General features: G+C 46.8%; 1 protein-coding gene across 1 annotated transcript in view; it reads left to right on the top strand.

Annotated features, from left to right (window-relative positions):
- LOC140368450 (uncharacterized) overlaps positions 1-15,131 on the top strand; it is a 109,401-nt gene extending 94,270 nt beyond the window's left edge. Inside the window, exons 8-10 of the mRNA XM_072455491.1 lie at positions 8,438-8,546; positions 10,995-11,387; positions 14,218-15,131. Of these exons, the coding sequence (XP_072311592.1) occupies positions 8,438-8,546; positions 10,995-11,387; positions 14,218-14,994 (1,279 nt within the window). The 3' untranslated portion in view covers positions 14,995-15,131. The remainder of the gene's footprint in view (positions 1-8,437; positions 8,547-10,994; positions 11,388-14,217) is intronic.
- The last annotated feature ends 1,542 nt before the right edge of the window (positions 15,132-16,673 follow it).

Genomic DNA, 16,673 nt, shown 5'->3' with positions numbered 1-16,673 from the left:
GCCCCCTCCCCTGTCGCCTAGGACACCAGCAGCACTGGTAGCCCCCACTGCATCCACCGTCACCTGACTACCAGACACCTTCTTGACCGCATCCGCGTAGGATATGCCTTGAGAGGCTCTAACTTTTTGCACCTCCGCAGCCCTCTTGCTGAACACGAATCCCCCGTAGGCAGAGCTATGCTCTCCCCCACAGTTACAGCACTTGAGTTTTGCTCCGTCGTCACACTTCCCATACTCGTGGTCTCCTGCACATTTACCACACTTCTGCTTCCCTCTACAGACCGCTGCAATATGCCCAAAGCGCTGGCACTTGAAGCAACGCAGGGGCGGCAGAACATATGGGCGTACGCCATAGCGCATGTACCCAACGCACACCACACGAGGCAGGATCCCACCTTCAAATCTAATCATTATCGACAGGCTGTCACACCTTACCCCATCCCGGGTCATCTTCAACCGCCTAGCATCCACCACCTTAGCTCCAGTCAAATTCTCCTTTATGTCATCCACAGATGTCGTCGTAGGGACGCCTACTATAACTCCCCTGACCGTGCCTCTTACAGCATCAGACACAAGAATGTCCTTCCCACCCAGACACTTAGCTTCAATCGCCTTCCTTTGCTGAGCCACGTCCTTGCACACAACCAGCAGCGAGCCATCCCTAAGGACACTCGCATGCTTGACCACTCCCACAGCTACAGTCAGGCTCCTTGTCAACGCCATCGGATCCCACCCCTTAAAGGACGCATTATCCTGCGCGAGCTTTATGAACACCTTACACTCTGAACTCACATCCCCGACATCTGCAACCCCCCCGCCCTGCTCCTCACTGAGAGAGCCCTCCATAGACGAGCAAGAAGACGCCCTACGCTGCACAGGATCAGTGGCTCCAGGGGAGTCCTCCCCGCTGTTCATATCGTCACCGACCAGGTCACGCTTCCTCTTCTTCTTCCCCGTCATACGGACCGAGGCGTTCCTCTATGTTGCCGTAATATCCAAACTGTTGTCGTTGTAGTTTTTTATGGCAGTTGGCATCCAAGTGCACGAGGTATTGTTCATTGTTGTTTAGTTGTTGTGTTGTGTCAGAGACCAACCGGCTTGTGCTTGTGCTTGTGTGTGTGTGTGTGTGTGTGCTTGTGTGTGTGTGTGTGTGCTTGTGCTTGTGCTTGTGCGTGTGCGTGTGCTTGTGCTTGTGCTTGTGTGTGTGTGTGTGTGCTCGTGCGTGTGCGTGTGCGTGTGCGTGTGTGTGTGTGTGTTGTTGTTGTTGTTGTTGTTTTATGGCGGTTGGCATCCGAGTGTTGCATTACCGCCAGACTTTATTCCTCAGACGTTTCGTAGTCCTCAGACTCTGTCGTAGTCCGTAAAAGTACTCCTCCCATCGCTTTGGCGTTACAAAGCCCATGAGGTCATGATGTGTTTTTGTGACTAGAATAGTTGTTGTGTCAGAGACCAACCGGCTTTATTCCAGGGAGACTCTTCTTCACCTTCCTCGCCCTCTTTGACGTTCGGTGCTTTGGAAGTACAAAGCCCATGAGATCATGGGACGTCTTTGTTGTTTTACAAAGCCCATGAGGTCATGGGACGTCTTTGTCGTTTTATCCTTTAGAAGTCCTTCTTCCATCACTTTGGCGTTTCTAGGCCCATGAAGTCCAAGCGCGTTAGAACATCCTCTTGCTCCTCATCCTCGGCTCAGTCTCCAACACCCCCCACCTCTATAAACGTTTACCCAGCCCTGTGCTACATAAGTAAGCAACCACAGCCTGACACAAACCCTGTGACTGGATCGCCAGAACGTTCCGCAGATTGAACTCCCGCCCATTATTCCGAAACCACAAGGCCAACCCGGCCCTTTCCCTATCATAAGCCTCACAGCAAATCAGCACATGCTCGACAGTCTCTGGCACCCGACAGTGACCACACAGACCGGTCGGATGTTTGCCTATCCTACTCAGTGACCAATTGAGTCCAGTATGGCCAATCCTCATGCGGGCGAAGGCCCTTTCCTCCCACGCGTTCCTGCCCATAGACCCGCAAGGACCCACACTACCCTGTATGTGATAGAGATGCCGTCCAGTAACACAGTGGCTCCAAAATTCCTGCCAAAGGCCGACCACATGACTCTTGATAACAGGCTTGATTTCAGATTTGCTTAACTCAACCGCCACATCAATTGATGGCCGCCGAAGGGAACGTTTAGCCAGTGCATCAGCCATTTCGTTACCATCCACCCCCACATGCGCAGGGACCCAAATGAAGGAAACCCTCACATCCTTCCTGGACAGGGAGAACATCAGACAGAAGATGCCATTCAACACATCCTGTCTGCAATCCGATTTCCCAGATTTAATGCTTTGCAATGCAGAAAGGCTGTCAGAGGCCACCACAATGCCGCAACACTGCAAAGCAGATTCCGCCCATTCCAACGCCAACCGTATCGCTATAAGTTCCGACGTGAAAACAGAAAGGCGATCTGTCAACCTCTTCTTGACCGCTAGCCCCAGGTCAGGCACAAAATAAGCGGCGCCAGTACGCCCACTCTCAGGATCCCTAGACCCGTCGGTATAAATAAACACATCACCTGAGAGCTTATCGATGAGCGCTTGAACGGCAAACTGCGGTGCCCTCCCAGCGACTCCTCTAAGCTTGCCATGCAAGCTAACATCAACAGGAGCCGGGACAAACTTCCACGGAGCTATAGCAGACAAAGCCACCGACGGGCTCACACGCAGATCACCAACCCCCGCAAGCCGCGCCTTCGCATTTCCTACCTGGCTGAAAATCATACCGCCAGCCTCACTCTGCCCCCCATCAACCCTGAGAAAGTCCCTCACCGGGTGAGAGCTCGTATGACCTTGCACATTCACCCAGTAAGCCAACAGAAGTTCTAGCCTCCGGAGCCGTAACGGCAATTCCCCCAACTCAACCTGCAGCGCCGAGACAGGGGAGGTCCTAAAAGCCCTACAGCAGATGCGCAAGGCCTGGGCTTGCTCCACATCAAGCTTCTTTAAGTTAGTCTCAGCCGCAGACATGTAGGCTATACAGCCATAATCAATAGCCGCCCTCATGACGGCCCGATAAATACCCAGGAGCGACCTTCTGCTGGCCCCCCAGTCCTGGCCGGATAGACAACGAAGCAAGTTATTCACCCTTTTGCATTTACCACTGACCTCATCAATGTGCCGACGCCAACTAAGCCTCTCGTCAAAGGTGACCCCCAAGAACCTCACCTCCCTGACCTGTTCGAGCACCTGCCCATGCAGTCGAAGGGAGACGTCCCTATGTCCATTGAAGAAACAGATCACTTGAGACTTCCGTACGGACAGTTTAAACCCCCACTTCAGGGTCCACTGCTCCACCTGCTGTATTGCCCTTTGCAGTTTCGCCTCGTAAAACCGGAGATTCCTCCCTCTCACCCATAGAGCGCCATCGTCAGCATAAAGGCTCCTCCCAACAGACCCATCCACGTCGTCAAAGATGTCCTTAATCATAACATTGAACAAGATAGGGCTACACACACTCCCCTGCGGGATCCCATTCTCCACCCCATAGACCCCAGAGTAAGCAGCGCCCACTCTGGTTTGGATACGCCGGCCAGACAGAAAGCTCCGGACCCAGTTAAACAGTTTACCCTTCACACCACACTTCCGCAGCTTAATGAGGAGCCCATCCTTCCAAACCATATCGTACGCCTTCTCCACATCAAAGAGCACCGCAATAACCTTTTCTTTCTGAGCCCTGGCCAGCTGGATATCAGATTCCAAACACAACACGGAATCCATGGTGTTCCTGCCCCTACGGAAACCACTCTGGTGCGCGGGAAGCAAACCCTGACTCTCCAAGAAGTAATCCAACCGCTCGGTAACCATGCGCTCCATCGTTTTCCCGAGCTGCGACGTCAAGGCAATCGGCCTATAACTTGAAGGGTCAGACGCTGGCCTACCCGGCTTCAGAACCGGCACCACCGTAGACTGTTTCCACGCAGATGGAACACAACCTGAATCCCAAACACGGTTGAAAAGACCCAGGACTAGCCCAAGCGTGTCATCAGTCAAATGAGAGAGCATGTCATAGCACACCTCATCTTTACCCGGGGCTGTCTGTTTCGCCTTAGAAAGTGCTCTCCTTAGCTCAAACAAACTAAACGGAAGGTCAAGGTCATCTTGAGTCGAAGGCTGGTGCCCAATCAGCTCAGAATTCTGGGCCAAAGTACTCTCCCTGTAGTGCCTTTCCGCAGGTGAGAGATTGTCAGAGCTGTGCACCGACACAAAGGTGCTGGCCAACAGTTCAGCTTTGTCAACGTCGCTGACTGCTTCAACACCATTCAGTATTAGGACCGGGGTCCCATGACGGCGCTCAACCCCATGCATCCGCTTAATCATCCCCCAAACATCCCCGAGACGCGTTTCTCTCCCAATTTTGGAACAATACCGCCTCCAATAGGCACTCTTGGCCGTTCTCACAGTTTTCCGCACAACAGCGCGGGCCCTCTTGTAGTCAATGAGGGCACCCTCAGTGTGGGCAACCCTTAGCCGGCGAAACGCCGCATTTCTCGCCCTAACAGCATGACCACATGCTTCAGTCCACCACGGCACCCGCTTCCTATGTCCACTACCACCACTCTTAGGAATCGTGCCTACCGCTGACTGCGTGATGAGCGAGACAATTGCACTATTGAGATCATCCACCTGAGTCAATCCTCCTTCCTGCAGAACCCTAGAACCATCATCAGCTTTCCTCAGGAAAGCCCCCCAGTTCGCCCTTGCCAACTGCCACCTCTGGATCCTCGTCCCCCTGACCACACAGCTCCCAAAGCCAATCACGGTGCGGACTAGATAGTGATCGCTACCAAAAGAAAGATTACCAAGAACCTCCCAACTACAAACACCAGCTAACTCCTTGGACACAAGTGTAAGATCTATTGCACTTTCCGCACCGGTCCCCATATCATAGCGGGTCCCACCCCCATCATTCAGACAAACCAACTCCCTTTGATTGATAAAACCCTCTACCACCTGCCCATACCTATCGGTACCACTACCGCCCCACAAAGCGCTATGCGCATTAAAATCCCCACACCACACGGCCTTTCCCCGAACATCCTTACCGATACTATGTAAGGACTCTAGCGTTAACTCACCACACGGATTATAAAGGTTAACCACAGTAACAGCTTCACCACCCAGCCAGACCCTCACCGCCAGGGCCTCCGGCGCTTTACTCACACTGACAACAACGTAATTTAGGTCATCTCGGACAAACACAGCCACACCTCCGCCTCTACCCTGCTCCCTATCATTCCTAACACACACATACCCTTGTATCCCAAAACCCCACCTAGGTCGTAACCAAGTCTCCTGCACGCACATAACGTGAGGCTTGTTCAACAAGGTAGAGACAAAATGCTTAAATTCCTGGCCATTAGCACGAAGACTACGCGCATTCCATTGCAAGACAACCACCGCCATTATGAGCCCCCGGAACCTGACGGCGCATCGGGAGCCCCCCCACTCCCACTGCCAGAATGGGGCAGGGCGCCCTCCCGCAGCGCATCCTCTATCTCCGTCCACTCGGGGCCCCCAGCTCCAAAGTACTTCCCTGCAGCCTTAGCGATGGTCTTAGTCTTTTCGGATCTCTTCTTGGTTTGCCCAGTACAGTTAATCACTTCCACTATAAAGAGGAAGAAATCTTTCCTCTTCACAACCAGTACATCCTCCGCACCCACAGGGCCTCTGCCCGTGGAAGCCACACTCACGGGCATCCCAGTGGGGACCTCCCCCTGGCTGCGGGCAACGCTGCCCCCTCCCCTGTCGCCTAGGACACCAGCAGCACTGGCAGCCCCCACTGCATCCACCGTCACCTGACTACCAGACACCTTCTTGACCGCATCCGCGTAGGATATGCCTTGAGAGGCTCTAACTTTTTGCACCTCCGCAGCCCTCTTGCTGAACACGCATCCCCCGTAGGCAGAGCTATGCTCTCCCCCACAGTTACAGCACTTGAGTTTTGCTCCGTCGTCACACTTCCCATACTCGTGGTCTCCTGCACATTTACCACACTTCTGCTTCCCTCTACAGACCGCTGCAATATGCCCAAAGCGCTGGCACTTGAAGCAACGCAGGGGCGGCAGAACATATGGGCGTACGCCATAGCGCATGTACCCAACGCACACCACACGAGGCAGGATCCCACCTTCAAATCTAATCATTATCGACAGGCTGTCACACCTTACCCCATCCCGGGTCATCTTCAACCGCCTAGCATCCACCACCTTAGCTCCAGTCAAATTCTCCTTTATGTCATCCACAGATGTCGTCGTAGGGACGCCTACTATAACTCCCCTGACCGTGCCTCTTACAGCATCAGACACAAGAATGTCCTTCCCACCCAGACACTTAGCTTCAATCGCCTTCCTTTGCTGAGCCACGTCCTTGCACACAACCAGCAGCGAGCCATCCCTAAGGACACTCGCATGCTTGACCACTCCCACAGCTACAGTCAGGCTCCTTGTCAACGCCATCGGATCCCACCCCTTAAAGGACGCATTATCCTGCGCGAGCTTTATGAACACCTTACACTCTGAACTCACATCCCCGACATCTGCAACCCCCCCGCCCTGCTCCTCACTGAGAGAGCCCTCCATAGACGAGCAAGAAGACGCCCTACGCTGCACAGGATCAGTGGCTCCAGGGGAGTCCTCCCCGCTGTTCATATCGTCACCGACCAGGTCACGCTTCCTCTTCTTCTTCCCCGTCATACGGACCGAGGCGTTCCTCTATGTTGCCGTAATATCCAAACTGTTGTCGTTGTAGTTTTTTATGGCAGTTGGCATCCAAGTGCACGAGGTATTGTTCGTTGTTGTGTTGTTGTTGTTGTTGTTGTTGTTGTTGTTGTTGTTGTTGTTGTGTGCGTGTGCGTGTGCGTGTGCGTGTGCGTGTGCGTGTGTGTGTGTGTGTGTTGTTGTTGTTGTTGTTGTTGTTGTTTTATGGCGGTTGGCATCCGAGTGTTGCATTACCGCCAGACTTTATTCCTCAGACGTTTCGTAGTCCTCAGACTCTGTCGTAGTCCGTAAAAGTACTCCTCCCATCGCTTTGGCGTTACAAAGCCCATGAGGTCATGATGTGTTTTTGTGACTAGAATAGTTGTTGTGTCAGAGACCAACCGGCTTTATTCCAGGGAGACTCTTCTTCACCTTCCTCGCCCTCTTTGACGTTCGGTGCTTTGGAAGTACAAAGCCCATGAGATCATGGGACGTCTTTGTTGTTTTACAAAGCCCATGAGGTCATGGGACGTCTTTGTCGTTTTATCCTTTAGAAGTCCTTCTTCCATCACTTTGGCGTTTCTAGGCCCATGAAGTCCAAGCGCGTTAGAACATCCTCTTGCTCCTCATCCTCGGCTCAGTCTCCAACACCCGGCGGCGCCACTCAAGTGTCTATAGGACATGCCAGGCTCTGTCAGGGTGTTTTACGCAATGCATTCTGGGATTGACACACGCCCAGTAGCGTCATCACAACAAACATGGCGGCACCCCTGTCCCCCGCATGTTCCCCCCCGCTATCATTCGCTACCAAAATAAAGGATAGCGGCATACAAAAGGTCGATTGAATTGTCTCAAAATCGTGAGATTTAGTCTTCCGATCGGGTTGAGAGAGACGTTTTTTCCGTTCCTGACTGTTGAAGCCTGACCCCTGGTGGTCACTCCGACTCAAAAAATGGCAAAATTTGGATCTTCTTTTTTGCCTTCAAAGTAAAAAAAATAAGAATTTGCCTACCGTCCGAGCCACTTGAAAAATGTTGACTCGGGTTACAGCAAACAGACAATTTATTTGGGGCAGCCTTATTTTCCTTCTTTTTATCATTCACCTCTTCTTGGAGCTTTTTGAGTTGTAATTTAATCATTTCCATTTTCCGCATATCCTCATTCCGTCCTTTCTTTTTCTTTGGGTATTTGGCAACATGATGTTGGCAATGGGCATCAAACTCTTCTTCTGTTTTTGAGTAGAGGCCAACGACATCATCCAAATGACCCTGGACAGATTTGGGTCGTCCTTTTACCAGAGTAGAATATGATTGTGTTGCCGGTACCTGGTTGTACGGGCTCTCCAGTTGCATCATAGAACGGTTGTTTGTAGATGAAATAGTCTTCATAATTTTTCATTTCCAGAGCCATCAGTGTGTTGGGAATGCAGGTGGGGTACATTTATTTTAGCTCCTGTAACTGGAGCGTGAATCCGTTTGGATACTTCACAACAATCTTTAGCTTCTGTTGCTCTTACAAGATTTGCAGACAGATCTGCCCAGCAGAGAGTTTCTCCGGCAGTATTTGTGGTCAATGCTCTGAGGAAGGCCGGCGCACCTTGTGTCAGTTTTGGCAGTTTTAACATCAGCCCATCCAAATCTTTCAATGTGAATAGTTGGTACAATCCTTTGTAATTTGCAGTCATTGGGAGAGGTGCAACAAGAGGAGGAGCCTCTTCATTGCTAGAAAGCGCATCATCTTCTTCCTTGGGAACGGGGAGCGGATGAAGTTCTCCACTCAGGAAAGCGTTGTATCCATGCTTATCCACCATTCCTGTGAATGCTCCCACCACATATTGATTTGGTGTTCACACAAATGGGTCTAAACCTGTTTTCTTCTGTTGTTGGAATGTTTGCCCCTTTTGTCCAAGTTTGTTTTCTTGTTTCCTGCGTAGATCAGTTGCTACTTCCTGTTCTTTTTCTTCCAGTAGTTGTTGTAATCTTCTTTCTTCATCTGCGTCCAAAGCCAATCCAGGTGGTGACCATGCATTGGTGGCAGGTTGAGCCACTGTTTGCTCGAGCATTCATTTGGAGATGTGATTTTGGCTTCGACGGGGTATTTTAAAATGTGGACGGGCATTTTATTAATAAATCTTAGGAAAAAAAGGAATATTACAGTGTACAGTGAAAAGGCACCGCCAGGTATTAAGATAACCGTGCGACCCAAAAGATAGCGCCAGACTGAAAAACATCCGCCAGGTTGAAAAACAAAGATTGTGTTTTTTAATTAAGTAACATACAACGCTATCATATGTCGGTGTAATCCCTCATTCGTCCAGGCGTGTTCCATAGTAGAAAAAGCTTCAATTGTAGTCATCTGGACTCAGTTTGAAAAAATAGACGTTTCGACTCTCATCCAAGAGTCATTGTCAATAACAGAATTTAGGTCGAGAACTCCGATATTAATACTGTTCTGTGGTAAGACCCGCCCATTGGGAGGAGCCTTCCTGAAGTAGAAAGAGTTGTTTGTTTCAACAGAAACTCCCCCTTGTATCTACCGAGCTAGCCTATTCAGAATCTTAATGGGCTATTAGAAACCTCTTTGTCTTTGTGAGACCCTGGCTCAACCACCCTGAGTACCTGATTAGCATCTGAATGTCCTTTACCTTTCCAGGGGTTCAGAATCCCATTATAAATAACAGGAAGATGAAACCTAAGCCCTCCATTTCTGTTTAAAGAAGGTCTTTCTTTTTTAACAAAAATAGCTTCCTTGACTCCTCTTTCAAACCATCTTTTCTCCCTGCTTAAAACCTTCACCTCACCGTCTTCAAACGAGTGATTAGAGGCTTCAAGATGGAGATGCACGGCGCTCTGAGGTCCTGAACTAGTATTTCTTCTGTGCTGATAAAGCCTCTTGTGTAGAGGCTGTTTCGTCTCACCATACGTCTCACCAACGCTATCATATATTTAAGAAAGCTACACTCAATAACGTAGACATCTTTGGGCCTCTTCGAACCGTGTTTTGTTGTAAAGCGAAGCAGACAGACGGCAGTATTGAATTGGCTTGTAGTGGTAAACACGATCAGCTGACGGACAATATGGCGGAACAAGCCTGGGGGCGCTCGTGTGACATCACGTGATTGAGCTTTATAGCTGTGACGTCGACCTCGTACCACAGTCTGCTCGCTCTCTTCATCTGTGCTAGAGCCTTCATCTTTGTTTTTCACTCCAAATGGATGCGTTTTTTCATTTTGTTTATTCTGATTGGAGAGATGGTACTTGTTTGATGCTCTTCTGGTTTCTCCGGAATATTGGCCAGAAATAGTCTCTCTTTTCTGATTAGAATGTCTTTTGCCATTTCATATACAGTACAGACCAAAAGTTTGGACACACACCGCAGAGTGAAGGCAAAAGGGCCAAGTGCTAAGCATCTCTGGGAACTCCTTCAAGACTGATGAAGACCATTTCAGGTGACAAGCTCTTGAAGCTCATCAAAAGAATGCCAAGAGTGTGCGAAGCAGTAATCAAAGCTAAAGGTGGCTACTTTGAAGAACATAGAATATAAGACTTATTTTCAGTTGTTTCACTTTTTTTTTTAAGTATATAATTCCACATGTGTCAATTCATTGTTTTGATGCCTTCAGTGTGAATCTACAATTTTCATAGTCATGAAAATAAAGAAAACTCTTTTGATCTGTACTGTAGGTTCACTGAAAATAATAGTTTTTCTTCAATTTTCTTTCAGTTTCTTTTTGTAAACAGTTTTTCCTTTCACTGTCCAAATTTGATGTGTTTTGTAATGCAGGAACTTAGATTGATATTAATTAATACAATTCCATTGTTGTTCTGTGGGAGCCACTGCTTCGTCACCAGGAGGAATCAAACTTTTCTCTGCATATTTTTGGAAGAGGTTCTTCATTTGCGCAGTTTTCTTTTTTGCTTCCTTTGGGTTTTGTTCATTTGCGCGGATTGTGTTTTCGAGATCCTTTAAAATTTCATTCATTTGGAATGGAATAAGGTCCATTTTATCTAATGGACCTTATGGACGATTTTTCGGCGATTTGAGAACTCAGGCGGAAGTGCGCATGCGCACTCCCCCGTGCGGACTGATACAACACACCCGTGCGTTTGTTTATTAGCGCGATGGATCGCATCGCATCTCTCGTCTCCCGTAGATTTCAGTCTCTTATGAGTCAGCTCAATCAGTCTATCTCCGTCCTACTCCTCTTTAAATCAGTCCAACTGATTGTCTAAACCAGTGGTTCTTAACCTGTGGGGAATTCCCCACTGGTGGGGAATGGTGGAGTTGCCAAGCGGGGATGGAGTTCACAAGGAATCCCTTCAGCTTTCGAGTTGACAACTTCCCGAAGGAAGCAGAAGACATTGAAGACCAGTTTCTTGACCTGGTGCATGACTCCGCAGCAAAGGCTGTTTTTGCGGAGAAAAGCCTGAACGCATTCTGGGCCACTATGCATGGTTTGTATCCTCGCGTTGCTGTGGCGGCGCTCACACTACTGGTTGCATTTCCCTCCACGTACCTGTGCGAGTCTTTCGAGATCAAAACTAAATCGCGAAACCGCCTGATTGACCTTGAATCTGATTTGCGCTGCGCCATTTCAAAAGTGGAACCGAACATTGAGGCACTCGTCAAGGCAAAACAAATGCAAAAGTCTCATTACCCTGTATGCGTCTAGTGTTGAATTTTTAAAAATGTTTTTTATGGGCCAAATAAATTGAGAAAAAACATGACAAATCTTTTCATATGTATTTTATTTCTATGTGATAACTGCTAGTAAAAAATATAATAGTCTAAAGTAGTCTAATAGTCAAAATTAAAGGCGTTATAGACGATTTGAGAACTCAGGCGGAAGTGCGCATGCGCACTCCCCCGTGCGGACTGATACAACACACACGTGCGTTTGTTAATTAGTGCGAGGGATCACATCTCTCGTCTCCCGTAGATTTCCGTCTCTTCAGAGACAGCTCGAACAGTCTTTTTCCGTCCTAATTTAGTCCCGTATACTGAGGAAACTATATTATGATAGATCCATGCGCTTAGACACGCGGAAACATGCTGCTCTCATGGGGACAAGCCGCACGCGGCTGCAGGTGAGCAGTAGGTGAGTTCTATGGTTGATACGTGGCAGGACTAATCGGCAGTCCACGCCACGAGGAAATGAGACTCAGATTCGGCGCCCAAAAAATCGTCCATTACGCCTTTGAGAGCCTTAAAATGGCCTAAAAAAGCAAAGCGTATATTTATTTACTAAACACTGCATGGGTTAAAATCGATTTTGTCTAAGACCGATGCTGTGGTGGGAAATGGAGAGTTGGCTCACTAAAAAGTGGGGAATTGGAGAAAAAAGGTTAAGAACCCTTGGTCTAAACTAACATTCACTAAAATCATGCATATTGTATGCAATGTGGGAAATTTAGGTCAAGTTTTGGCAAACTTCAACAATTTAGCATGTTCAATGTGCAGATCTTCGTAATAAATACAAGAGGTTTCTGCCTTACTTTTTGTTGAATGGTCCCAGTCACAATTGTAGGTCAAAAATAAACTGGCAATCAACTCTTCTTATCTTTCTCTCGGCTCGGTGTCCTTGATCTCCCATCATTCCCAGCTGAACCGTTACTGGATGCGATGCGTCTTTAGCCAACATCCAGAAGGGAATCATTTAGAGCACAATTATTTTCCAAGCACGATGAGAGACCCGCATCCTCCACCAATTCTGTCGAAGTTTAGTCTATAACAGACTGCGAGAGGCGAGGATTGTTCTCAAGGTCTTTATTTGATGAAAACAGGGGAAATCAGGCAAAACAATAGCATGTTGTTCGTCTTGCAGCTGAGATTCAACTTTCCACAAGATTTAGCTATGTTTTATATCGGTGTTGCTTTGGTCTGATAAAATGGCATGACGTTCGCTTTAAGATTGTTTGTACCAGTCCACACAGATACCACAGATACCACAGTACCACAGATAATCAGAAAGTACACAGAAAGTGCATCTAGACTCATATGCAGTAAGAACATCGTGACCTATGATAAATAGGAAACAGAAATATGATATAAATGCATGGCAGTAATTTGATCAAGATCCACAGGTGGAACCTGCAACTAAATTTGAGTGCTGGCGCTATTCCCACGATAAAAGAAGACGATGGGCTGTAAGTACAGTACTAAAGCCAAAGTTACTTGTGCGACTCGCGCACATTTCATGACGAGCCGTTTGTTAATAAATTGTTTTGTGATGTTTTTCATTTATTATGATGACTGTGCAAGTGCTTGAAATGTGATTATTGCTTTTATTCTTTGATAACTTGGCATTCCTGTGTGCCGCTGTGTCATGCACTGTGTACCGGCCTCTGTTAACACCCCCACTTTCTCACGGGGTGGGCGGGGCACACACGCTCTCGCTGAGACTACGTCACGGGGTGGGCGGGGGAGGCGGATCGCTATTGGCGAGGGTTTAGGCTAATCTCAAACTAAGCCATCTGCATTTCCAGGTTTGTGAGTGGGTCCAATATATGGGTGATATTTCATAACTATTATGTTATGGGTGTTGCACAACACTTATGATCAAATATACCCTTAGGGTAGACTACGAAATGGGACAAATGGCATGATATGGGATCTTTAGAGATACTAAATGATTTTGCTGAATGTTCCTGTTTCTGTTTGCTTGTTCAGACATTAGTCACTTGCCTGTCACAAGACGGTTATGAAGTTCTCAGGTGTGAACTGTTGCCCTTTTAGTGAACTGACCCAAACTACCATTTTTAGAGCCAATTACTTTCCCAGGAATGTTGTGTAGGAGCATTACGACCAATTTGTGCCATGACTAAAAGACATTTTGTCTCCCCAACATTTTTCATCAGTGTTTTTGTTTTAGTGGAGTCTCTCAAACCCCTAGCATTGAGAGAAGCCTGCTGTGTGGGGCGGGCTGCGGCCTCATGAGTTTGAGTCCGGCTTTTACCTGTTTGCTGCATGTCGTTCCCCAGTCTCATTCCCATTTCACGCTGCACTGTCCTGTCAAAGCCTTCTACAGGCCAAAAATCCTTTGGAAAAAAAGTATTCAGAATGTGAAATACAAAGGATCAAACATAACTCTCCCACTTTACACACATTCACACAAACACATTTAATTGTTTCACTGTATATTCATTAATGTTCAACATCTTTTTGCCAAATCCTTTGCCAAAATGTTGAATGTAAACATGTTTAAATGACAGAGCTCTGGGTCAGACTGGTTTGATACTGTCGCTCCTCACCCAAAGCCAGAGGCTGTTACACTGTCCACATTCTTATAGAAACAGTAAAGTCCTGTTCATTTCATAACTCACTGAAGCTTGTGAAAATGACTATTTTATCCATAACACAACTCTCAACAGTGATAAGGAAATGACAAAAGTATAAGTTCTTTATTTACGACTATTATTTCTTTACGTCTTCTTTTTCTGTGTTCATGGTAGATCTAAAAGTCCATCAGAAGAATGGGGTTCACCTGTGACCAGTGTGGAAAGACATGGAGGTCTGCTTCTGCACTCAAGAAACACTACAGAACCCACACAGGAGAAAGGCCATACAAGTGTGACCAGTGTGGAAACTGTTTTTCTCAAGCAGATGCTCTCAAGAACCACACCAGAATCCACTCGGGAGAGAAACCTTACAGCTGTGATGTTTGTGAGAAGGCATTTTCAAACTCAAGCAGCTTAATATCACATATGAAAGTTCACACAGGAGAGAAACCTTACAGCTGTGATATTTGTAAGAAGGCATTTTCAGACTCGAGCAGCTTGATATCACACATGAGAGTCCACACTGGAGAGAAACCTTACAGCTGTGATTTTTGTGAGAAGGCATTTTCAAACTCAAGCAACTTAATATCACACATGAGAATCCACACTGGAGAGAAACCTTACAGTTGTGATTTTTGTGAGAAGGCATTTTCAAACTCAAGCAGCTTAATATCACATATGAGAGTCCACACTGGAGAGAAGCCTTTTAATTGTGACCAGTGTGAAAAACCTTTTAGAACATCAACTGACCTCTCCAAACATTACCGAACCCATACAGGAGAAAAACCATACGAGTGTGACCAGTGTGGAAACAGTTTTTCTCAAGCAAGTGCTCTCAAAAAACACACCAGAATCCACACTGGAGAAAAACCTCACAGCTGTGATGTTTGTGGTGAAAAGTTTACACAAAAGAATCATCTAATACGACACATGAGAGTCCACCCTGTTGAAAAGCCTTAGTCTTATCAGAAGCATGTGTTTTTATATCAAACACATGCTAATGTTCATGTTTTACAATAAATGAGCTCGTCATCTGGACACTGTTTTTTAGAAAAACAAGACGTTTCGACTCTCGTCCAAGAGTCGTTCTCAATCTGCGGATCTAATTGGAGAAAAACATACCGTACCCAAACCCGTCCCACAAAAGTGAGTAAACTATGCTCCTTTAACAAAAAGGAAAGCTGGAACGAAATATCTAGAAAATAGAGACAGAGGCACTGAGTGTGTTTAAACGAGTGGAACCGTACGATGCACAAGGGTGACTGTGCCTCACCTCTGGAACAATACCAGACTCTACACGAACCAAGGACGAAACCAGAAGAAAGTGTCGCTTTTACACATGAAGAAAGAGAAATGCTTCCCAACATCTCAAAACAACTTAAAAAACTTGACATTCTGGACGAGCTGAAGACTGATGTCTCAGACTTAAAAAACTCGGTCGAGTTCACCAATACCACCGTGGGAGTAATTGAAAAAGAACAACACGCTTTAAAAGCTGAAGTGATGACGCTAAAATAAACTACCGCCGCTTTGTCAAATGAAAATCAAAAGCTTAAAACCGCAATATTGGATCTACAATGCAGAAGTATGAGAAACAACCTGCTCTTTATGGGAATACAAGAACAACCGAGAGAAACTTACACCACGTCGGAGGCACTTGTTCGATCCTCTCTGCACGAACAACTGAAGATTCCTGAAGAAGAGGTGAAAACCATACAGGAGCGGGCGCATCGCTTGGGACAACGTAACTCAACAGGTAAATCCAGACTGATCGTGGTCAACTTTTCAAGCTCCAAACATGCAGACCAACTGCTTTCACTTGGTAAACTGTTAAAAGACACTTCATTCTCCATAAGTAAGCAGTATCCAGGCGAAGTGGTGGCCAAAAGACGGGAACTTGTCCCCATCATGAAAACGTTTAAACAAAAAGGGGAAAGAGTTCGCCTTGTTGCAGACTAACTGTACGTAAACGGAGAGTTATACAGGGGCCAGAAATCAGCCCATGACCCGGCACCATAACACAGGTGCGCTTTGATGACGCCGAAACATTGTTACCCATAGCAACGAGACCTATATGGAGCATACACGAAGAAATAAGAATTTGGGAATAAAACCCTCTTTATATTTCCCTCCCCTTTTCTTTCCTTCCTCCCACAAAAGACTTGCTTAAATGTGGAAACATATATATTTTCCTGATGGAGCCTCTCCCTTTTTTCTTTTTACTCAATGAGTAATTAATTGGTTTGTTATGTTCCTGTAACTTTTGTGTTTATGTGTTGGGCTTGATCTGAGAATCCTGTAATAAGAGCAGATTGGTAATTTTGACATGGTTATTAAAATGGCATCGGATAAAGTAAAAATAGCATCCATTCACGTCAATGGACTATTGAGCCTGATTAAGCGGTCAAAGATATTTACAAAGATGAAAAAAGAAAAGATAGATATTGTATATTTACAAGAGACCCATTTAAACAATTTAGAACATAAAAAAATAACTGGAACTGGTTATAATAAACTCTACTACTCCTCATACAGGGCCAAACATAAAAGGGGTGTGGCCATACTGATTTCAACCAGAATAGCTTTTGAATCGACCTTTGAACTCAAAGATAGAGAAGGCAGATTCGTGATGGTCAAGG

Source organism: Eucyclogobius newberryi, unplaced genomic scaffold, assembly GCF_026437365.1.
Source record: "Eucyclogobius newberryi isolate DKJ021-1_F unplaced genomic scaffold, fEucNew1.0.hap1 SCAF_2, whole genome shotgun sequence".
In the NCBI taxonomy this organism is placed as follows: domain Eukaryota; kingdom Metazoa; phylum Chordata; class Actinopteri; order Gobiiformes; family Gobiidae; genus Eucyclogobius; species Eucyclogobius newberryi.
Note: the sequence above shows the minus strand (reverse complement) of the source record. Positions and strands in the feature narration are given on the sequence as shown.